The 25,267-nt window shown below is 47.3% G+C and overlaps 1 protein-coding gene across 1 annotated transcript in view; it reads right to left on the minus strand.

Annotated features, from left to right (window-relative positions):
• TDP1 (tyrosyl-DNA phosphodiesterase 1) overlaps window positions 1-25,267 on the minus strand; it is a 980,389-nt gene that overhangs the window by 945,235 nt on the left and 9,887 nt on the right. Inside the window, exon 2 of the mRNA XM_086937678.1 lies at window positions 10,838-11,388. Within this exon, the coding sequence (XP_086793804.1) occupies window positions 10,838-11,388 (551 nt within the window). The remainder of the gene's footprint in view (window positions 1-10,837; window positions 11,389-25,267) is intronic.

Consider the following 25,267-nt stretch of genomic DNA (forward strand, 5'->3'; position numbering starts at 1 on the left):
GCCCTGATGTGGGTCTCTTGCTCACTGGATTCAAGCTAGCCTAGCTGATGAGGGCTGTTAGCCCGAAACCGGTCCTAGGATGCTTGTTGCTGTTATCCTGAAATGGTCACAGGATGCAGGGAAGACATGGCTTGGCAGTTCGGCCTGGACTGTTCCCATGAGGGACAGGGTCAAGACTGAATTGCATATAGTTGTGTCTGAACTGGGGTGGCGAAGTGAGCTAAAGAACGATAATGGATTCAACCTAGATCTGTGAATAGTGGTGAGGGTCTGGAAAGTTTCAGGTCTCCGTCCATCATCTCCTTGTGTTTGCTTCAGAGAACAACCATAGTTACCTTCAGACAAATGTTCTTGGGCAACTGGCGTTTTATGTGACATTCTGGTCATACTAGGAGGTATAGACTGGCCCTGTATCTCATTACAACTAAACTCACAATAAACAAAAGCCTGTCATTGCAACAAGTCACCATCAAGTCTACCTGTATGATAAAACCACAGAGCATAGCCATTGCTTACCTCTTGTCTTGTGAAAAATTGTACTAGTGATCACTCTAGTAATCACTACTAGTAATCATACTACTGTACACTCATGAGCAATATGTTCTTCTTGAATGTCTCTTGGTCTCTTGCACAGAGTTTCAATGAATTTCAAAAATTCTACACCTGCAGAGGGATACCCTTAGCTTCGCTGCAGGACCAGTATTAATTTGTGCATAACAATTGAGCTTAGTGCCTAACGACAAGAGTCCAAAAGGTTCAGTTCTGTCCGTGGACTTTCCATGGAACAAGGGGATAAAGGTGCATAGATACCATATCTTATCCCATTTTCTTGTTGGAAAGGTGTATATTCAAATCTTCATCCAGATTCATACATACATATATATTCACTGAAAAAACAAAGTTTAAAGTAATGTTATAGTAAGGTGAGAATTTCAGTGACAATGTAATGTTTTAAACTCAAACAACCATTGCAATTCACCAATTATAGTTCTCTCAGTAAACCATAACTCGTTCCCTAAAGTAACGAGAACTTGCATCTCCGCCATGCATAGTTTTCTCATCAATATTTTAAATGCAAATGGTGCAGTAATATTGACAATGATGTCATAGAAAATATCATGAGTGACAAACTATATGTGCTGTAATTAGCAGTGCATGTTTGACATTAAGCCCCAGGGGATGCTCAGGGAGAGGGGCCCTCGAGGCCCCTATTCTTATACACAATGGCACAGGGGGATGCCACAGGCTCGTGGATCCCCCATGAATTTGCAGTAAAATATATATTTTTTTAAATGTTTTTGCCTCAAAGTGGCGTCCCTCTGGGACCCCATCACCAGGCCTAAGAGTTCAGGGTATCCCTACTCTGCCCCCTTATGTTTTATTTTACCTTTTCTATGACTCTAGTCAAGAGTCCTGGTTGATGTGGTGGCAGCCAATCAGATCTCAGCTTGAGATCCGTCTGCGCTGCATATCCTCCACAGTGTGAAATATACAACGTTTCTGAGCATTAATTGCTCAAAGACTACCGAACTGCTTTATCCTAAACCACATAAGCCTTCTTTCTGGACCAAGATCTAACTTTCTGACATCTTTGGTGTAAATGTATTGAGCCATTTCGGCTGCAGCTGTGTCTAAGTTACCTAATGAAAAATGAATAGGGAAAATGCATTTTGGGACACCTCCCTATTTTTTTGGACCCTGCTTGATGGATAACCTGGAAAATGTCCATGCACAAATGCAGCAAAAAAGTAGCACTTTTGTTCTAAAAGTTTTGCGAAGGTTTGTAAAACGTTGCTCCCTCAACTTCAAAGGAACTTGGGTTGTCATTCTTTATATGATTATTGCGGTCCAATAAGCACAATGAGTGCTAAGTGATACATTGACTTTTTGGTTTTGATGCTTATACCTTTATCCAAGGCCATTCTCAGCCTTCTTTACCACTATTGTAACTATCCGGTCTGTAAATGTAAATTGATACTTGTATAGCGCACTACTCACCCGCAAGGGTCTCAAGGCGCTTGTACGAATACCGCTGTGGAACCCATCCTGGCTTTCCCTGTGAGACGTCCACTCCTGGGCACCCCCAAGGTGGAGGCCAGGCATCCTTAGCGTTGTGGGGGCCGTTGTGGAGATTAAGCAAGCTATTGCCCAGAGTTGCAGAGTGGGACTCCATGATTGGAATAGGCACCGAGGCGAGAATTATCAGGTCCGTGAAATTTTGAGCCCAAGACCCGCCGAGGCGGGGAATTGAACACTGGTGCCAGGCTAGACCTCTGCATCAGGGTCTGCCGCTCTAACCATTGAGCCACACTTCTCCACTTGGCTGTGGTTGTGTGTTAACGAATAGTGGACTTCTGCCACAAACAAATTGCAACTCTTCGCTCTGAGATAACAAGTTATGCAGGAGGTGTTCTCTCTTACTTTACCCTCTAGTTGTCTCCCTCAAAGCGGACTAAGGGGGTTCTCCCTAATGAGAATCTGTGTCCTTCCGACTCTAGCAACAACTTGTCATCACTCTGGGTCAACTCACAATGCTTGCCCAGCTATAAATAATAAAACTGCCATTTCCCCCGATTGGGAGACATCTGTGCAAGATAAGTAACACTTCACACTATTATCAAGGATTGTACCCCATTCTTTTGAAGGAAGTAGGTATATATATTAATTTAAAAGAAGCATTGGCTAAGCTAATTGGTCTGATGTTTGAATGGGATGTAGGTTGAGGGTATGCACACTATCCAAACGTCAAATCTACTCCATGAAAGCACAGGCAAAATCATCTGAGAATGCATGTTATATTAAAAAGATTGCTTTATTTTCTGTAGCATCCATTTTCGGATGCATTTGTCAGTGCTCACTCCACAGTGCTGCAGGGTTATATTATGCGAGTGGCTGTGTATATTCATGTGTGAGTAGGTGTCTGGGCGGCTCTATGGGTGTGTGAGTGGTTGTATGGGTGTGTGAGTGATTGCATGGGTGAGTGAGTGGATGAATTGGTGTGTGAGTGGCTGTATGGGTGAGTATATATGTACCTTTGTTCACAAAAGTGCTGAGCACTTAAGGATTAAGGCACATGCTTGGTTTTGCTTTTCATTTGTCTGGATTTGGACAATAAAGGCTTATACTGGCTCAAGATCAAAATGTATTGTGTTTATATGCTACTGCTTCACTGTCTTCCAGTTCCAAAGCATATAGCATCCCCAGGAGTATTCCTTGACTGTTCTACCTAATTACTCTGACAACAAACTTCAACAAGCATTTGCAATGCATTTGCAATGCAATAGTTCTCACATTTGCGAGAGTTTGAACGATTGGCATTGTAAATGACAATGTCTCTTATTTATCTGTTAAAAGGCATTGTCATTTACAATGCCAATAGCTCTAACACTCGCAAATGCTAGACGTATTGCATTGCAAATGCTGGTTTGTAAGAGAGCCCCATGCCACGCTTTCACTTTAATAGCAGCTGCGCCCCTTTCTTAAGACGAGCGTGTCTAAAGAAAGGTGCATGGCCACCATTAAAATGAACGCGCAGAATGGAGCACTTGTAAAAGAAAAAAGAAAAAAAAATGTGTTCTTGAAGGTGAATATGGCGAGCCGCGACTAAACAAAGAGGTGCGGCTGGCATTAACGTGAAAGTGTGTCATGGTGTGGTTTAAAATAAAATATTAATAAACAGAAAGAAAAAAAAACATGCGCCCACGTTTGGTGCCGCAAATAACAAACCAAAGGCATGGCTGCCATTATATCAGCTGAAGGGTGCTGTGCTATGAAGAAAAGAAAAAAAAAAGGAAAGCGTTACGAGAGAGCATGTCCTGCCAACAACAGCAGGCAGGAGAAAGCCATTTAACAAAATAGTGCTCGGCGGCTGTAATTAAGCCTACAGAGTCACAACTCAAGTAAGAGGGGGTGTTCTCATGGGAGGTTATAAGATGAGAAAAGGCGGTATAAAGGACTAACTGCTAAGCCAGTTGACCAATGAAAAGCCATAGTTAACAAAGGACAGTGACAGGAGCCAATTAAAAAGATGGGCGGAGCTTCAACTCTATACCTGAATACAGCAGGTCTTGAAGAGACAGCGCAAGCGCTGCCTAGGCGAGACCTAAAAAGAAGCAGCCTTAGCACTTTGAGGGTGGTATAATAGCGAGGGTGGTATAATAGCAAGTGTGGTATTGAGAGTCCAGAATCAATCAACAATTCTGACAATTGTTTCACTCTATGTAACTCAACTTTATAATAAAGGATCACATAAAACATTACCCTTGCACAGGAAAACAAAGGCAGATAAAATGTGAAGTAATTGGTGAAATATGGTTTAAATTTACTGCATAAGATGTCTCTGTGGAATTCATTACAGCGGCCTAAAATATCACAAAGTGAAACTTAGATGGACTAGAAACTGTAGTAGTGAAAGATTGAAGACTGAAGAGTTCTGTGTGTCGGCATGGTATGAAATATCAGCATCTAATTTTTCTGATTCTATAGGAAATACCAGAATTGACAAAAGGACGTTATAGGAGCCAGAAGCTTTAACAATCTAAACAATACTTATAGAAATACTTTACAGACTTCACTAGAGAGGCATAAATGAATATAAAGTTATGAGCCTTTTTTTAAAGTAACTAGCAGAACAACAAAAGAAACTATCAAAAGACTAAATGTAGTAACTATAAAGAAAGCAGAAGGTTTGTACTTCCTAGAGGAGGCAGGCTACCGCCATTCAGACATGAGGACAAACCAGAATGACATGAGAACAAATCAGAATGGCACAATCAGGAATATAAATGGGCGTTTGACGTAATGAGGGAATTTGAACAGAATCTCGCTATACATTCTATATAAATTTAGTAACCGTATATTTTAGAACTGAGTTGATGTGTGAGTTGATGTTTATACATCTATACATTGCTTTTAAATTGTACAGCAATTATCAAATTCATGAAGAATAAAACCCAGAATCTCTAAATGCATGAAATTAATTTTATAATACTGGACAACGATATCTGCCAATAAACTGTAATGAACCACTACAAAAAAATCAGTAATTGGTTATCTATAACAAATTACCTATTAAAGTTACATATGAAATCACCAGTGACATCACTTTTGATGCTATGCATGAATACTGGAGAGGTCAACAGAAGTGCAGAGGACAGCATTACAGCTGATAGCTGACCATTATTGAGTATATTCCGTAGTGTTCATGTCTGGATTCTATTCATAAAATCCTTCCATTCTAATCTTTTAAGTCAATAATAATGCTGATTACCAAGTTGTTTTTCAGTCATCGCTTTGGGTTAGTAATGATATACCTTAGATTGAATTTGCTGGCACATGGGTCTTTGACCACCTCCTGTTCCCAGAACCAATGGCCTCAGTTCTGGCAGCCTTGCTCACCATTCATCAACGTTACCTTCACACACACCTTATGCTCAATCGCCATGCCCTGCCTAATCACTAGTCACAGCCTACTGCTGTATTTAGAGAAGACTGGAAAGAGAAAATTACATTTGTCCAAACCTTGTGCTTTGTAACCCAGCCACCAGTCCCCCCTAGGACAGGAGAAGCATATGAGGTCTGACCAGTGTTTCCCGACCAAATATTTGTTGGATGCAGCGTTTATCAATGCCCAGGGTGTACTGGCATATGGGCATGGTTATGCACTGCACATAGTCTTTCTGGCCCAAATCCTGTAGCACATGGCCTTTAACCAGGACTAGGGGACCCTGGGCACGTGGCTTGCCCTTTTACTATGCCCGGAGCTCGTGCCACCAGAACATGATCTTAGATCATGCCCAGCAAGCTCAGACACGTGGTGGAGCCTCTGCCATTCTTTACATACATTCTCCTAGCAACTGTGCCTGTAGGGCACAGATTTTGACCGTGACAAGTGGGCTTTGGATGCATCCTTCAGCCATATTGTGTGCTTATTACCTCTGCCTTAGGAGACATCCTATGCTGGTACCAAGAAGACTCTTCTATCCGCACCCACCTGCCCTGTTTCTATAACTGTGGGTGCAGTGCCCAGTCATTCTGCCTCTGACCCATGCCCTACATAGCCTTTAGATGAGACCAATAGGAACTGTTTTCACAGTATGGCCATCAATTACCCTCTTTTTGTAGAGGTATTCCTCCTTTTATAGGACCATCAGAAGTAATTTAATTTTTTTTAGCTTTAAAATAGTTTTGTACGTTTGCGTTTATAGCTTCTTTCTGATTAATAAAATATATTTGATTCATTACTTCTATGTTCACTCACAAATCCCTGGAAAAAAACACACATTTGCCTAAATGTACCAGTCAGCTTTTGACAGGCTTGGACAATTCGCCAATGCTGAAAGGGTCACCTGACATGAGTGTGGGTAGCTTTTGTGGGTGCATGCAGTTTCTTTTAATGACCATGTGGCCCGGTTTATAACCAGAGCCACTCTCATTCAAAATAACAATACTAAAAAGAGGTTAGCTACATGTAAACTCAAGGTGGGTCGGCCAACCTTTGTAAATCAGTAATGCAAGCTGGGCCAATACACCTTTATTATGTCCGTCCGTGTGTTGTATTCAGATGCTTGGATCCCGGAGAACTCTGCTAAATCTACAAAGTGGCTGAGTGCAAGCTGCTGAGTTCAAATGCGCACATTTTGTACAACTCACTTCAGCTGCAATTTGGAACATTTCGGGTTGATTCACCCAGGTGGAAAAGGGGGGCGGGGTGGAGGGTTGAGTTCACAAAACACGTTTTCGCCATGCAATTTCCCATAGAAAAATTTTAAACACGATTACAGCCCGAAACACTGAACGGAATTACACCAGGTTTGGCAGAAAGCTCGATATTGGTCCAGAAAGAGACGTTTTTGAAATCTGCGGTAAATCAATTCAGCAGTTTTAGAGTTATTAAAGAAAAAAGATTAATGTATATCTAGGGACGCGAATCCTCCGCGGATCTAAAAGATCTCTTGGTGAGATCTGAATGCCTGCCAACACTTTACCTCAGAAGAGTTGATAGCCATCCTGGGAATCGGGCGAGTCTCAAGAAAAAACATTAAAAAATAAATAAAGACAAGGGGGTACGGTATGAATTCCCTTATCCCCTAGGCCTGGTGGTGGGGTCCCACAGAGACCCCTCCGGGAACCAAAAACGTTTTTTCCCCCGGTAAATTCATGGAAGATCCGCAAGTAAAAGTAAAAAAAAAATAATAACACAACAACAAGCGTGGTTTCCAGCGCTTGTTGTTATTAGCCCCATGGGTAGGCAAGGTCCAGGGGAACTCTAGGGCTGATTTTGGCTCTTGGGACCACAACCCCTCCAGGCTCGGCTGAAACAATGAAGGACAGGGTGGCACGCGGTCCCTCTCCCTGGGCCTTTAAAATCTCTGGAGACCCCATCCACCAGGGCCATCTCCAGCTATGTCCCGGGGTGCCCACTACGGGGACCTAGCGGTTTCCCTTAACCTGCGTTTGCCTTCGCTTGGCCGGAGCAATTTTAAAGCTCCCGCCAACCAAGAGCAAACACTAAGTCTGCTCCCAGCAGGTGCTTGCATCAAAAAAGCTCACGCCTGCTGGGAGTGTCGTGCAGCTTCTACCTTCTCAGTAGAAACAGTGCATTTGTAGGACAACATAAACGTTGGGATGGTGCCAGACTGATTCCATTCACCCTGCTAGCTCATAGTGCAACTATAAATACCCCTAAACCGGAGAGGGTAACAAATGGATTGGGCAACCTCAGAACATGACAACCCTGACTCCCCAAGTAATAGTGGTAAGAGATCTAGAACATTTTCGCTCAGTCACTTGTGCATACCCAGAGAGATACACAAGGAATACACAAAGAGGCGTTTCAATATTTATTGAACCACTGTGATTCTGGTTCAAAATATATGCACTGCAATGATTAATAGACAGAAGCAGTTGAGAGTGATTAGCAATATTAGAACAGTGAAAAGGACAAATAATTCCATCATTGCTAAAGCATTGTATATGAACTGGCATATAAGCACAGTGTATAGTGTACTCTTACTATGCGCCCCCTAACCTAGTTGCCTAGGGTGGGTGATTTGCCAAAATCCCTTAGTGGAGAATCTAACTCCCCATTACCAGTGGGTGAATGTGTTCAGGTTCCCTTCTTGGTCACAAGTTGGACATCCCTCCTCGCAGAGGGAAAACAGGAATCACCTGGGCCGAGACTCCGACAAACAGTGACCTCGCAGTGACAGAAGAGTTTTCCTCGGATTTGAACACGGAAACGCATGTGTATATACAATAACAGCATCCATGCTTCTGTGCCAAGTCCTCAGTCAAGCTGTCATTGTTTATCCTCCTGTGAAAGCTATGTCACCTTACAGACGAATAAAAAACAACATTTGCACAATGTATGTTTAGGCCTTGTACTAAATGTTCAAGGTGTTGTGATAGTGTGCCTACGAAGTGAAAATGTAAGCAATGTCAATGTTGTTTCAGAGAAACTAATCCTGCACTGTCACACAAGCAAATGTGTGTCAAAAGTCATTGTGTAAAAAAGAAGGCAACTTAAGACACATGTATATGTAAAATGGCAGTGTTTCTTCCTGGGCCTCTCTCAGGCATGTGACAGGAGCAGCTTTTCATCTGTTTCCCTGCCTGCACTGAAGAGGAAACTGAAACAGATGACAATATTGCTCCCGCTCACAGGGAACATCATTTTTAGCTGCTCCCAGCGGACTCGAGCAATGCCGGCTCCCACAAATTGTGGGGAACTGGTTGGGGCTGTGGGGGCATTAGGGTACCCCCTGCAACACTAATGCAGTGTGTGCGTTGGGTAGATTCCAGAGCACCCATGCTTCATTGGCTGGGCCCCGGAGGATTGGGTCCCAGGGGGATGGGGCTCACACAGCTCCCCTCCCCCATTTTTAATTGTCCTGGCCCAAGGGGATAGGATATCTGGGGTCGATATTGGTTGGGGAGGAGAAGCTGCAGGACCCCCTCCCTATTTGAAAATCAGCGTGGCCCCCTGTGGGATGGGATCCCTAGGGCCGGTAACGACTGGCGGGGGACCCTCTTCCATATTATTAATACTATAGGCCCTGGGGGATGGGGCCCCCGGGGCTAATAATGGCCCAGGGAAGGGGGCTGCATACCCCCTCCCCATAAATTAAGTTGGTAGGCCCCAGGGGATGGGGCTAGAATTCAGCGGGAGGGGAGGCTGCAGGCCCCCTTCCCAATTTACAATATGCCCAGGCCCTGGAAGATAGGGTTCCCATTACCTGAGACCAAATACAGCCTGGAGAGGGAGGCTGCATGCCCCCCACCACCACATAAATTAAGCGGTGGACCCAGGGGCATGGGGTCACAGGGGCAAAATACAGCTCGAGTGCAGGGTCACGTACCTCCCTCCTCTAAATAAATGTGGTGGGCCCCAGGGGATGGGGTCTCGGCTAGGCCTAGGGGCCAACGCCTACCATACACAGCCGGAGGATGTGCGTGGTGTGGTGTTGGCTGCATGCAGCGGCCAGATCCCGTGCGTGGCGGCAGTTGGATTAACGTATGGTAAACAAATATTACTTTACATTAAAAAGAACCTAGAAATACACTAGAAAAACAAAGGTTATATGGACGTTATAGTTTGGAAATAGCATTAAAAAAAACATGAATATTCCCTAAAAAACCTACGATTACAGAGACGTTATAGTTAGGAAACAGAATTTTAAAACAATCTTCAAAATTCACAAAAAAAACTAAAGGATACAGGGATGGTATAGTTAGGTTCAGATCTTTCACACAACAAACCATTGAAATTCAACAGCTATAGTCAGTTCTCTCAAGAGCTATAACTCATGGCCTAAGGTAAATATAACGCGCGCTCTCACCTTTCACTGCTAATTACCCCACAGATTATATCACTCATGACCTCTTCTATACATTATTAATAATATCAGTGCAACATTTGTTGTAAAATTATTGATGAGAAAACTGTGCATGGCGGGGCGAGAGTTCTAGTTACCTTAGGGCCACGATTTATAGTTACTTGAGAAAAAAAACTATCTATAATTGTTTAATTTGTATGGTTTTGTGTGTGTACAATTTTAATCCAACTATAACATCACCTTAGCCTTTGTTTTTTGTGTGATTATATATATATATAATTACAATCAGAAATATATTAAACTCATTACATCGGCCCTTGTTAAATAAACTATTCTCTGTGGGGTTTACATTTAAATGTTTAATTTTAGGCAAGAAACTGACAAGCATGCATAGGCATGAAGGTCGATTCCGGTTATTAAGTTATAGATTTCAATTAGACTTGTCGGGGAAAAATGAAAAGTCGATCTACAAACAATTTTTATAGCATTTCTTGCAAAGTATCCAAAGGTCAAGGCTTAAACAAAATAACTAGCATGTATAGTTTGAATACAGTTCCAATAAATACAGTAACACACCGTAGTCAAAACATTTATTTCTTAATCTAATTTAAACCTTCCTGAATTTTAGTGGCTTTCCTTGATCCTTTTTTGTCAAACCCTGCTATTACACACCTCATAGACTCATTTAAGGCCACCTCAAAAGAATGCATAATGTGCTTCTTCAGGAGGTCTCCAGCCGACAACTGAAAATAGATGGAAAGCATTTTCCCGCTTTGGAACACAACAGATATATGGAAAAAAGGTTAATTTAAGAGCTTTGAGCGAGTCTACCTCAAAAAAGATGAAGAGAAAGAAATAACACGGTCTATATAAATTGAATTAGGAAAGCTGTAAAACAGAAGTTAGAAAAATATATGTTGGTGGCATTCAATTCACGTTAGGATTGTGTACTTCAAGAACAAAATACACATTTTTGATTCACAATAGTATTGACACAATACCTTTTATATGCAGGGCTCCTGAGTTGTATTTTGGTTTTATACCCAAGACTTTCGTCAAGTAGAATCGGAACGGCTCGCCTGACTCCAAGAGGTCCCAGGCATCTTGGGATTCACTTGAGGGTTTGTTTTTGCCAGATGGTTTTTGTGTAGGCGGTTGAGAATTATACTCCGCTTTCGGCACAAGTTTCTCTTTTGGAAGGTCACACTTTTCCCTTTTGACCACAGTACTTGTTGCAGTCTGTGGCGCATGACCGGTCGGCCCAGACTCTTCATCGCTGCTGGAGAGACACCAACCAGAGTCATCCAGGTTTGGCTTTGCCTTTTTTGCAGGTGAGCTGACCTGTGGGGGACTTTCCTGCTCAAATTTTACAGGTTCAGCCTTCCTTTTATGAGCTTCTTTTCTGGCATCAGAACATGGGTACTGTGGCACAGAGGAACGGTTGACAACAGGTGGCAACGTGGAAGTAGATGGTTTTCTGTCGTCACCCTCATCATCGTCACTGCTGGACATTGTCCATTTCCCATGATTACTTTCCTGGCTGTCAGTTGTCCTGAAATTAAATACAGCGGATACTAAGACATGTATAACAAAAATGTATGGACATACCTGCACCTTTTCCCAGTGCCTTAATTCTTCACTGCATGTAAAACATTCATTCTTTTAATATGAATCACCACACATTTGAAGATTTTTTAAAGACCGTTTTAAGCATTCACAGCCTTACTTTAAGGCTGAAAGGCAATTTCTGTAAAATAATAATTTTACATTTCATGACAGAACTAAAGTGTTGCCTCTTGGCGCTGTGGAATAGCTTGTGTCATTAAAGAAGAATTGAGCAGGGATGAAACAAACAAGGAGATGGCCCCATCATGGAATGTGCCTGTCAACTTTTATAGGTGATATTTCCTTTATTTAGAGGATCCTGCCTTTAAACATGGAGGTAAAAATGGGCAAAATGTATTTTTAAGCAATGATAAAGGGACGTGAGGATTTTAAAAACACAACCTTGATAAGGAAAAAATACCTTTTTACTAAAGTCTCCGCCACTGCTTTGCAAAAAGTTTAGTGATGAAAGTTTTGAAATAATTTGAAGTAAAATGTTACTTTAAAGTCAGCAGCATTAGATGTAGCTCTGAGTAAATGTTACCTCAGGGCATATTGTACTCACTGGAAAGTACATAATCCGAGCCCTCCCAGGTCTAGCTTTCTCTCTGAGATGAACGCTCCACATGAAAGGTAGTGTCAAAAAGGCAGGCTGGACAAGAATGTACATATGAAAGGTATGTGCGGTGTCACGTTTGTAAAAATCCTTTAAACTAATTGAAACCAGAATCCAGTTCTAGTGGTCAAGATCACCATAACAATGCCGCAGCGTAAGGTTTGCATGTGATTATACAGGATAAGCATGTGTGCAGAACTGCAAAAATTCTAATAACTTTTTAGTGCACCATTGTCAGAAACCGTGGTTTATTATAAGGTGTTTTGTGCAACTTCACTTTGTAATAATGACACAATTTCGGATCAGGTCCATTTAGGCTTGTTTGTAAAACTTTAGCTCAGTCCTGGCTAGCTGTAGCATGGAGCAGTAAAGCTTTATCAAAGGAACAAGTGAAAAGCATTAAGAAGTTCCAAAACAGTGACTACAAAGAAAACTCAGCATAATACAAATATAATAGCAATTCATAAAAATAGGGTGTATTTTTAACTTTAAATAGACATCAGAATGACAAGAATCCACCGGATGGATAAGGGGATATGATTTTTAAAAGACACAATAAATCACTGCTGTTCACTCAAAGGAATAAATCATTGTCATTGACTGTGACAGCGCTTTAGGGTTGAAAATGGCTGCATTGCCACTCGTGGATCGGCCAACTCAGGCCAATTCTGATAGGGGACCAGTCACAGGGACCTATCACTTTTAGCCTTCTCCAGTCCAGATCTAAATCCTTAGGGAATATAACTATTGAAGTTAATGGAAGTCGTCCTGATGCTGGGGATACAAGCTACTGGAGATTCTGATCTGGTGCAGTGGTCCTTCCTCTTGGTCCTTGAGCTTAGAGAGGGGGTCTTCTTTGGACTCAGAGGTCGATCTCTGATCGAGTCATGGCGAAGTCCCGCACAAGTCTGGTTACTTCTAGTAAACTGGTCTCTGGTCACAGGAAATTCTGTTTTCTTTCAATGGCAATAACAGGGCGATTGGAGTGTACTCGCATTGCCTACACCGGTCCAACAAATTCAGGTTCGCTCTGTCTCCCAGACTGCACCTCAGTATCTAGCAGCGATCAAAGATCTTATCCCTGGGGTCAAAAGGGTGCAGGCTTCTCAGCTTTTATGGCCGCCTGGCTGTAACAGGGAATTAGCCAAGTGACTTTTGGGGACACTTCTTCTGTCTGGCATATGTGGGCATCTATTCCATGAGCATGGCACTGCAGGCACAGTCCTCTCTAACCAGTCCTCAAATTCGGCAGGTACAGTCCACACTTTGGTGCAGCCTCTCTTTGCGGGGTCCAGGGATAGAAGGGCAGTTCTTTTTCAGCCTTCTTTCCAGGCCAGTAGTGATCTGAGGTCTGGGTACCATAGTTGTCATTTGCTGCCAGTTACGAGCCTATGGGGTGGTGGCGACTGTCTAGCCAACATGCTTTTAGGTGCTCTCCTGCCTGATGACTACTTTCTGTGAAGTGAGGCATCTAGCTACCCCACAGTTCACTTTTCTTCCTCATGCCAACATGGCAAGACACCTCTCTTGGTGTGTGAAGCTCTCATGGGTGTGGCTACACTCCCTTCGAAAAGAACTGTTTGGCAACAGGTTTTCCCTATCTAACCGAGATGCCAGCCTGTCTGCCTAAACATAGATCAGTCCTTTTCTAGTGTGACTAGCATTTGCCCTTCAAAGGCTGCTTCTCATTTCAGGCTCTCCACCTGTGCTCACACCCACTCTGGTCATCCTGCCAGGATCAGGTCATCTCTTCCCCCAGCAGGTTCTTTGATCCTCTTCTGGATGGGCAGAAGGCTGTCTCCAGGACAGCAGCTTTTTGCAACAGAAGTGGCAACTGGAAAACTTGTGCAACAAAGAGGCAACTTTCTAAAGTTGCTATCTGTAAAGTCAGGGGTGGGGGATTTCTATCGTCTGACGCCCAAATTAAGTGAATTACAAGTGGGGACAAGAAGATTTGATGTCTAGTTAGTCCCAAGGACAACTAGACATTAAATCAGGCTGTAAAGGGATGAGCTGAACCACGGTCAATCAGGATGGCTTTAACAAATCTCAAAACCACTGGACATCTGCAAAGGCCTGGGATTGGGGGACTGGCCCTATGCCTGCGTTGACTGGGGGAAACATGAGCCCATCTCCAAGACAAGCATTTTTATTTCCACTGGTGAATAAAGCCTTGGGGTGGCCTCTCTATGCTGCTATAGGTATGGCCCCCTGATCAACTCCGGACCATCACCTAACATAACATAACATGTGTATTTGTAAAGCACACGCTCACCCGTAGGTATCTTGGTGCTGAATAACAGATGTTTACTTTTACCCAACTCAATGGTACTCATTTTATCAACCTCAGATGGATGAAAGGCTGAGTGGACCCACTGGTATTTGAGACCATGAGGTCGAACACGGGACACTGCAGTGGACGCATTGGTTCACTAAGCCACCTGACCCACCTCACTTCCAGAGTTCCGAATGGCTGTCAAGACCTGATTGTTCGAATAAGCCTTCGGGACCTGCAAGCGGCTGGATTCCCTAACATGTGATTAGCTGCGCTTTATGAATCGAAATTTGCCTAACTTACGTAACGGTAAGTTTCAATTCTATTAAGGACACGGAGGCGAGGATTATGCTATATCTTCCTTCGCTTTATTAACATAAAGACTCCACAGCAGCTTAGGAAAAGATATAATAAGAACAAAAAATGCTTTAAACATAAAGCATTGACGTAATGTTCAACAAATCAACAACAACTCCCAAGAGTCTCTTTGCATAACAATAGTCCATAGTCCTTCTACTCTGTCCATCATCACTATATAACCGGACTTCTCATCATCTTCCTCCTCTTTCTTCGCGCAGATCATGCTTGAGCCTCATTGGTCCTGTTTAGCACCGTCATTGCCTGTCGAAAAAGGAACAGCATCAGCGAGGTGGTCAGGAATGCGACAACAAGGCGAGGAGCATTCAGTGATTAATACAGTATCGACAACGTAAAGGAAAACGCTTTACTTACTGCCATACAGGTGGGTAGAGACACCACTGTAGTCCGGGTGGGATAATCCTCGCCTCCGTGTCCTTAATAGAATTGAAACTTACCGTTACGTAAGTTAGGCAAATTTCGATTCTATGTCAGGACCGGAGGCTTCAGATTATGCTAGTTTAAAGCTTACTCACCACCAACTGGGCCAAATCCACCACCGGCTTAAAATAAAACCTCTTGAAGGTGGAATCCGAGGACCAATCCGCCGCTCGCATTAGGTCCTCCAGACGAGCACCCACCGAGAATGCCTTAGAGGCCATGGCCCCCCTGGCGGAGTGTGCTCCAAAGAGAGAAGTATTGATGCCCGCTTCTTGCATGACCCACCGCACCCACCGAGCAATAGTGGGGGAGGAGACAGCTTTGTGTGGCTTCCGCAGGGCAATCAACAGCTGACGCTCGCCCGGAGGGCGCAGATCCAAGGTCAGGTCCTCATATGCTTTGAGGCATTGCACGACACACAACTTGGGAGTGTCAAGAAAAGCTGGATATGAAATAGAACGCGACAACGTTTTCGTGCGTCGGCCTACTGTAAAAGTAACCCCATCCGGGGAAAAGATGCGTGCAGAGACATCCAGCGCACGCACGTCAGAGACGCGTCTACAAGAAACCAGACATAACAACATGGCTAACTTCGCCGACAGCTCCTTAAGAGACAGATAGGAATTGGCCGGCCACGACAGGAACAAATTCAGAACCAAATTGACGTCCCAAAGGACGGAGTACCTGGGTTCCGGAGGCAGCGCGAGGCGGATAGCCCGCAGAAGCCGGCACACAAAAGGATGTCCCCCCACTGGATGGCCATCGATGTTGTCATGGCCAGCCGAAATCGCCGATCGAATAGCATTGATCGTCCTATACGCTAGGCCCTTGTCGGCCAGATGTGCCAGGAAATTCAGCACGGGAACGAGGCCTGCGACCACGGGATCCAGATCCCTTCGTAAACACCAACGCATCCACTTAAGCCAAGCGGATCTGTAACGCTTCGCCGTACTATCGGCCCACGCTTTGGAGAGCAAGTGCTCAGCCGACCCCGAAAGGCCCGGGAGCGACCAGCGTCTCCTGAGAGCCTCCACGCCACGAGGCAGAGAGAGTTCTGCATGACGAGGGGATGCGGTTCCTGATCCGGATCTGTCAGGAGCAGAGGAAACAGGGGGAGTAGGATTGGAAAATCCCAAGAAAGTTCCAGAAGAACCGGAAACCACACTTGAGACCTCCAGAGTGTTGTAACCAACACCAGCTCCGCTCCCTGGCGGCGTAATTGGGCCGCTGTTCGCATTATCATGGGTGGGAACCAAAACCGACTTGGAGCCGTTGATCACGAACCCCAGTCTCTGGAGCAGGCCGACAGCTTGACGCAGCTGGCCTGCCAGCACCTCTGGGCACTGCCCCATGAGGAGGATATCGTCCAAGTACACTAGCATACGGACCCCTTGACTTCTGAGAAACTCCACTACCGGGTGGAGGACTTTCGTGAAGCACCACGGGGCCGAAGAAAGACCGAACGGCAGAGCGGTGAATTCGAACACCCTGTCGTCCCACAGGAATTGTAGGAAACGACGATGAGGGGGGTGGATGGGGACGACCAGGTAGGCGTCCTTGAGATCTAGTCTCACCATCCAATCCCGAGGGAGGAGCACGTCTCGAAGGAGGTGGATACCCTCCATCTTGAAGTGCCGGTAGACCAACCACCCATTGAACTCTTTGAGATTGATCACAGGTCTTTTGCCCCCATCCGTCTTGTCCACTAAAAAGACGTTGCTGAGGAACCCATGCGGGTGGCGCGTTGATAGACGGATGGCTCCCTTGCGCAGCAAGTCCGAGATCTCCCCGTCTATCAATCGCGCGTCTGACTCTGAAAAACTCATCGGGCGCGGGGGCCTCGCTTGAGTGGGTTGGTCGTAAAACTCGATATGGAAACCTCGTACAGTTTGCAAAACCCAAGCGTCGGCAGTGAGCAACTCCCACTCCTCGTAAAAGCTTGCCAGCCGCCCCCCAATTGGAACCTGATCCAAACAAAGTACACTTACCGGGGGCATTGCCTTGTCCGGAGTTCTTCTTGAACCCTCTGCCACCGAAGCGCTGTCCCCTGGTGGGGTAGAAGTTTGTATAGTTGGCAGAGGTCTGGTATTGACCTCTTCCGGAGCCTTGTCCTCTGTTGTTGGTCTGCGGACCACGGCCGATCACGCGGCCCCTACCGCGACCGGCCCCTCCAGAGAAACGCTGGTGGAACACTCTCTTGATGCCAGACTGGGCCTTATCCAGCGACGTGAACGTATTCACAAACTTGCCCAGCTCCCTGATGAAGGGCTCGCCGAAGAGGCCTCCCTGGGCCACAGCACCCGCCTCCGACGAGGCCAGGTCCCCCAACTTTGGGTCCAGCTTGATTAGGAGCGAACGCCGCCTCTCAGTGGACAGGGCACAGTTGGCGTTGCCCAGGAACACAATCACCCTCTGGGCCCAATTCGAGAGCACCTCCGGTGAAATGGCGGTGCCATTCGCTCTAGCCTCCTCCGCCATGTCGAGGATCTTCGTGGCGGGCCCGACCGCATCCAACAATTTGTCCTGGCAGGCCCGCCAGGACCGGTCAATCCCTTTCCTGGGGTCCTTCATAAATTTCGCCAGGAAGGTGGCCATCTTGGGATCCAATTCCGGGGTCATGGCCACTTTCCCTTCCAAAGTTGGCCGAGGACACTCCCCACGTAGACAACCCCTCGCTTCCTTCTCCAGGGGCTTGCGCAGCCTGCCCGCGACAAACTTTGCCACCGTCTCCCCCGGCGCCCAGGCCGCGGAGCGGGGGTGGACTATCTCGTCCGGGTCCAGCATGCCCGACTCATCCCGGGGCATTTCCTTGGCAGAGGGCGCCGGAAGCCAAGATCGGGTTGACTCCCCGTCGTCATCCGAGTCCGGAGAGTCGTAGATTGGGGAGGCGGGGGCCGTAGACACGTCCCCCGAAGCACTAGGGTCCACCAAGGGCGCAGGGGGCACCGCTGTCGCCTTAGCCAGGAAGGCGTCTCGAAGCCGCTCAAAAGCGCCCCTGTCCACACCTTGGGCCTCCGATGACGGCCCTTCCTTACGAGGCCTCTGCGGGGCGGGTGGCAACCCGCCGGACGTCCCCGGGAGTTCGGGGGATGGAGGCACCTGCACCTCTGCCAGCTTCGCACACTCCTCCACGATGCGGGCGGAAAGGCGGTCTTCCATGGGGCCTACCACCTCCGTCACGCAGCGGTAGATGGAATTGTCCACCGCCTGGTAGAACTCGTCGTCCTGCAGATAGGGGCAGGGTTCCTCCTCGTATTCCCCTTCCATCTCGGAACCAAGGGCAAATGCGGGGCACCCAAGAGGGCGGCAACTGAGAAAGATCGCGAATGTGGGCAGGCCAAGCGGCTGCGATCACGTTTTGGGCCAACTGATGTGGCAGGTGGGCTGCACCAACCCCCAAGCGCGCAGACCCTCCTCGCCGGGACCGGGTCGTCGCACCCCTCAAGCGCGCTAGGCCACACTTCGGATAAAAGAGGTGCACAAAGGACACCCGAAGGTGATTCACGCGGTCTGAGCCGCTATACCGACCCCAACGGGGCGTCAAGAGTAGGAAATTACAGACCCGGGTCACCAGGTGTCAGAGGGGTACGCGAGGGCTGGCACCTGCGCAAGCAGACTACACGGCGCGGCTCCTGGCACTGCGGAGGCGCGCCGAAGGGTCAGCGAGGCGACAGGCCGCCCCCTGGCGGTCTATGTACACACCGCACACAAGCGGGAAATAAAGTTGCGTAGGAACGAAGAACGTTCCCGCAACCGGGGACTCTGTAAGGGAATAAACCATGCAATGAGTCCCCCAACGATCGTACACAATACAATCAATCACATTGAAAAAAGGGAAAATAGGAAAAGCACTTATCTGGCTGCGGGAGCAGCGAAGAAAGAGGAGGAAGATGATGAGAAGTCCGGTTATATAGTGATGATGGACAGAGTAGAAGAACTATGGACTATTGTTATGCAAAGAGACTCTTGGGAGTTGTTGTTGATTTGTTGAACATTACGTCAATGCTTTATGTTTAAAGCATTTTTTGTTCTTATTATATCTTTTCCTAAGCTGCTGTGGAGTCTTTATGTTAATAAAGCGAAGGAAGATATAGCATAATCTGAAGCCTCCGGTCCTGACATAGAATCCTGATTGACTGATTGAGGTATTGGCATGATTAAAAAAAAAAAATCTTCCTGCAATACCACAGAAACATGCTGGAAAACGGAGTTCTGAAGTTGCCGCAAAGGTGAAGGGTAAGAACTCAGCTATCTAGTGTGTGTGGTAGAAGGTCAAAGGGATGGGAGTGAAGCGAACCTTGTCCCTACTTTAGGTTCTTTCTCTAAGCTTTTTTTCTCACTTTCGTGTCTGCTTATTGCCACTCCCCTCTCTGTGTTTCTAATAATCTAATCTAATGTCTCCTGTCTTTTATGCCTTACCTGGTAACTGTTTGCGCCCCATGCATTTTCATCCATGCCCTTCATGCCTCTTGCATCGCTCCAGCAGACCCCGCAAATTCTTCACAACCCCTTGTTATGGCAAACCATTTCCTTTAAGGACGAGACCTGTTTGGGGTCCTCTCTTCGTGCATGTCGAGGACCACCAGTTGTCTGTATACTTCCTTAGCCAGCAGTCCCCCTTGATGACCAACAGCTGCCTGAGCACTACCGAAGAGCAACTTTAGGCTCTATTTCATAACACAATGCACACTTTGCTGAAACCATTGGTGGACAGTGCTTAATTTGAGCCGGTGGCAGCCGGGGCTCAGCACCAGCACTTAATTGGCAGCACCGGCACTTATGACAGTGGGCCACATGGTGGCCTGCTTGTCTTATTTAGAGTGAGTACAACAGTTGTTTACTAATTTAACACACATAACAAATTACTATTACTTACCATCCATGCTAATCTTATAGCTTTGTGGGCCTCGAATAGTCTGAATTATCACTCTTGTAGGAGTGTGATGTTAGTAGCTGGTTTGGTACGGTCATTGGCAGCGCTGGCAGGGGCAATGGGTGGTGTAGGCTGCAGTGGCCTCCTAATCAGGGGCCCTGGCACTTAATTTTTACAAATTAGGCACTGCTGGTGGGTCTTACTCTGCTTCATTTAGAGTGCAGGTTGTAATCAAACTACTTTTCTCATGAAGATGCAGAAGCCAACTCAGTCTGCAGGCCTACATGCAATATGACATTACTTGGGGGCAGAGTCAGATGCCCATCGTAATTGTGGCAGCCAATGTGCACCACCGTAAACCTGAAATAATGCAGAAATTCATTGTAAGCCATCAGCCTTCCTCGCCTACATCTGTCCCTGAGAAGTAGAGCGTACTGCAGCATTCTGAGTGTGCACCAAGCTTTGTCAGGTGTAATAAGTATACAATGTAAATAAACTGGACCAGGCCTGCTCCTTTATCGTGCCTGGCCAAAAGAAGAGGCCTCAGTGTGCCGGGAGTCTCCCTCCCCTCCAGCCTCAGCTGCTTTGATCAGCTTGCATTGCAGCAAGAACTCAGAAACAGGCAGTGATATTAAGAAAAGAACATTTTTGCTTGGCATGCAATGAAATGTGTTCATTAAAAAAACAGAATGTGAAATTGTCCGCCTGATTGCGGTGGGCATCGTGTCTTCGAGCCACAGCTGAAAAAAGGCTGTCAAAGTAGAGACCCTTGATAATTAACAGTAAACAGTCTGATAACAGTGAGTAGCTTTGATTATCTACTCTATTTTCAGAATAAGTGGTTGATTTTGAATGAGCCATAGTTTACCATTTAATCTCCATCCTTGTACAACCCTCCTAGTTGAACATGACAAGACTCTTCCCAAGTTTACGGTATGCCGAATAGGCCGCAGTTCAGCTGAACCCATACAGCAAACATGGCGTTCATTCTAAAATGAATTTAGGCTGAAAGATGCTTCAGTGTTATATACAGAAGATTACTTTAGATCAAGGAATGTCTCTAACAAACATGGAAGATACTCATAGGCGCACCACAACAAGAACGTTTGAAAGTAAAAAAACTGAAATAAACTGGTGATGAAATACCTCCCTCAACCTGAGAGACTCAAGCAGTATGGGAGTCACTTGGAGGAGAGGGGAGGAGAGGAGAGGAGAGATCTGAATCTCGAAAACAGCTGCTCCCGATTGATTCTGCTCTGCTCTCCACTTCGCCAGCACCTAAGCATTGATGCGAGACAAAACAGAAGTGAAAGAGCAAAGGAGAGAAAAGATAACAAGGTGATGGGCTATGAGAATGAACAGGTGCTCCCTGCGCCTAGGGGAGGGGCGCCCTTAGTCAAGCCATGGAACTGAGCACCCTCCGGGGCCCGGAAGGGGGCCGGATGTTCGTGGAGGCCAGGAGATATCATCAGGGAGCGCCTGAAGACCTGCCAAGGATATTTAAGGCGGCGCCTATCGGCCTCTTTGTCCCTCTGGACCTCCTGAAAGCTGCAGGGGCGCGTCGTCGACCACCCACCCACCCAGTAGATGAGCAAGGCTTCGCGGAGCGCTGACAGTTAACAACAAAGGGGAATGCGAAACAATGGAGGTTCAGCGACTGGATGGACCCCAGGAGGGGGTAGGATCCATGTGTGCGGGAAGGGGGGACTGACCTGCTGGTGGTCCTGGACTCTACTGCCCTAACCTGCAACGTATGGACTGAGTAGAACGTTGGCGAGGCTGCCTGTATGCAGGTACCCCGGCGGGCCGGTGCGCTATGCAAGGCCCTGGATTTCAAGTTGGTGGTGCAACTGTTTACTGTAACACGTTGGGGCATGCTGGCACAATGCGTGCAGCAGAGTGGGGACTTGGTGGGCCGAGAGGGCCAAGTCCAAGTGTTCAGCTAAGCTCAAGTTCAAGTATAATGTTGTGCCTAATTTCCGTACTGCCTTTGACATGTTGATGCTGCTAAAGTGTACGGCCAAGTTCAAGTGTAATGTTGTGCCTAATTTCCTTACTGCATGTGACATGTTGATGCTGCTAAAGTGTACGGCCCAGCGCAAGTTCAAGTGTAATGGCGGGGCTAATTTCCTTACTGCCTTTGGCAGGTTGATGCTGCCTAAATATGACGCTGTGAACATTTTTATATATCCAAATAGGATACTGTCACGCTAATATTTGTTTGTGGTGATTTACCTGGTTTGAAGTGAATAAAAAATGCTACACCTTAAACAGGCTCTGTTTCTGAGAGTTCTTGGGCACAATATGGAAAAAGGTAATGGAAATTGGGGAGGAGGGACTGTCACGTTGTGTGCGTTCTAATCAAAGGAGGAATTACATAAAACAAGAGCAAACGTATTGAAAATTAAAAATATATTAATGAAATTATAGTAAATGAGAAACCACAGGCCAGGGAACAAAAGAGAAGAGGGACGGAAAAGAATGAGCATTAAAAATGAGTAAAGAAGATAATATGTAGGTTGTTGGGTAAAATCGTAGTACGATGCCAAATGGAACGTGCCTGCCACAGACTGCTAGCTGTAATCTGCAGTTCACTGATATCAACCATCCAGAGACAGCAGAGATGAGCATTTAGTGTGAAAGTGATGGGTCTTACTCACAGAACTATACATAGAACGTTATTTATTCCTTAAGATCACATATTATAAATAATGCCATAGTGATAGCTCAGAAGGCTAATGCACCTAGTGAACAATTGCTTGTAATTTTTTGATCACTGATTGCAATCAGTGTATTGTTAAATGGTTCTGAATATTGATGGGGGTGCACAATTTCAAAAAAGTCCAAAGTGGCAAAGGTATATCAATCAATCAAAGACATTTATAGAGCGCACTACTTACCCGTAGTGTCTCAAGGCGCTTGGGGGGGGGGGGGTGCCGCTACTGCTCGAACAGCCAGGTCTTGAGCTTCTTCCTGAAGGAGAGGTGGTCTTGGGTCAAGCGCAGGTCAGTCGGGAGGGAGTTCCAGGTCTTGGCGGCCAGGTAGGAGAAGGACCTTCCTCCTGTTGTCGCTCTTCGGATGCGGGGGACGGCGGCGAGGGCGTGGCTGGCTGATCGGAGGTGGCGTTTAGGAGCGTAGAAGTCGATTCGGCTGTTGAGGTAGCTCGGGCCTTGATCGTGTAGGGCTTTGTGTGCGTGGGTGAGGAGACGGAAGGTGATTCTTTTGTTGACGGGGAGCCAATGCAGGTCTCTCAGATGTCCGGAGATGTGGCTGTTTCGTGGGATGTCGAGGATGAGTCTGGCTGAGACGTTCTGGATCCGCTGGAGTCTCTTCTGGAGTTTGGAGGTGGTTCCGGCGTAGAGGGCGTTGCCGTAGTCCAGTCGGCTGGTGACGAGGGCCTGGGTGACTGTCTTCCTGGTCTCCGTGGGGATCCACCAGAAGATCTTCCGTAGCATGCGCAGGATGTTGAAGCACGACGAGGAGACGGCGTTGACTTGTCTGGTCATGGAGAGGGAGGAGTCCAGGATGAAGCCCAAGTTGCGTGCGTGGTCCGTCGGTTTGGGTGCGGTGCCCAGGGCGGGGGGCCACCAGGAGTCGTCCCAGGCGGAGGGCGAGGAGCCCAGGATGAGGACCTCCGTCTTGTCTGAGTTCAGTTTCAGGCGGCTGGTCGTCATCCACTCGGCTACATCTTTCATCCCTTCGTGCAGGTTGGCTCTGGCGGCGGCGGGGTCGTTGGTCAGGGAGGGAATCAGCTGGGTGTCGTCAGCGTAGGAGATTATGTTGAGGTTGTGTTGGCGTGCGATGGCCGCGAGGGGGCTCATGTAGACGTTGAAGAGGGTGGGGCTCAGCGAGGATCCTTGAGGGACGCCGCAGATGACTTCAGTGGCCTCTGACTTGTACGGTGGTAGGCGGACTCTCTGTGTTCTTCCGTCGAGGAAGGAGACGATCCATTCCAGTGCCTTCTCCTGGATTCCGACGTTGCTGAGGCGCTGCACTAGGGTTGTCCATCAGGGCCCGGATGTCGTCGGTCGTGGCGATGAGCGCGGTCTCGGTGCTATGGTTGGCTCGGAAGCCAGACTGTGAGGGGTCGAGGGATCCATTCGTCTCGAGGAAGGCGGCCAGCTGTTTGTTGACGGTCTTCTCGATGACTTTGGCTGGAAACGGGAGGAGCGAGATGGGGCGGTAGTTCTTGAGTTCGGTGGGGTCCGCTGTAGGTTTCTTGAGTAGAGCGCTGAGTTCGGCGTGCTTCCAGCTCTCAGGGAAGGTGGCGGTGTTGAAGGAGGTGTTGATAATGTCCCGCAGGTGGGGTGCGATGACAGCGTCGGCCTTGTTGAAGACGTGGTGAGGGCAGGGGTCGGTCGGAGATCCGGAGTGGACGGAGTTCATCATGCGGACGGGGTCTTCGGTGCTGATCGGAGTCCAGGCGCAGAGGGTGGTGGTGGGCGGCGTTGCTGTGGTCGTGGCGTGCGTCGGTTGAATGCTGAAGCTGTTGTGTATGTCCGCGATCTTGTTGTGGAAGTAGAAGGCGAGGGAGTTGCAGAGGTCTTGCAATGGGGTGATGTCGTTGTTTCCGGCGTTGGGGTTGGAGAGCTCTTTCACGATGTTGAAGAGTTCCTTGCAGTTGTGTGCGTTGTTGTCCAGCCGGTCCTTGAATGCAGTTTTCTTGGCGGCGCGGAGCAGTTGGTGGTGCTTCCAGGTGGCAAGCTTGAGGGTGGTCATGTTGTCCGGTGTTGGTTCCCTTCTCCAGGCTTTCTCGAGGGCTCGGCAGTTCTTCTTGGAGCTCTTGAGTTCGTCGGTGAACCATGGGGCCTTCTTGCTGCCGGGTCTGCTGGGCGGGGTCCTCAGTGGGGCGAGTTCGTCCGCGCAGTTGCTGATCCACTTCGTGAGGTTGTCGGTGGCCTGGCTGGGGTTCGCTGAGCTGGCAGGAGGGTGCTGGCTCAGGGAAGCGGCGAGCTGGTCGGCTGTGATCTTGTTCCAGCTTCTTCGGGCAACCTGTTGCTGGTGGTGGTGGATCGTCGTTCTTTTGAAGGTGAAGTGGACGCAGCTGTGGTCCGTCCAGTGGAGTCCTGTGGCGTGGCTGAAGGTGATGTCTTTGCTGGATGAGAAGACGGCGTCGAGTGTGTGTCCGGTGAGGTGGGTGGGGATGGACACCAGCTGCTTGAGTCCGAGGTTGGCGAGGTTGTCGAGCAGGGTGATGGTGTTGCGGTCGCTGCTGTTCTCCAGGTGGAAGTTGAGGTCCCCCAGGAGGATGTAGTCAGCGGAGG

This window comes from Lissotriton vulgaris, chromosome 9 (assembly GCF_964263255.1).
Source record: "Lissotriton vulgaris chromosome 9, aLisVul1.2, whole genome shotgun sequence".
In the NCBI taxonomy this organism is placed as follows: domain Eukaryota; kingdom Metazoa; phylum Chordata; class Amphibia; order Caudata; family Salamandridae; genus Lissotriton; species Lissotriton vulgaris.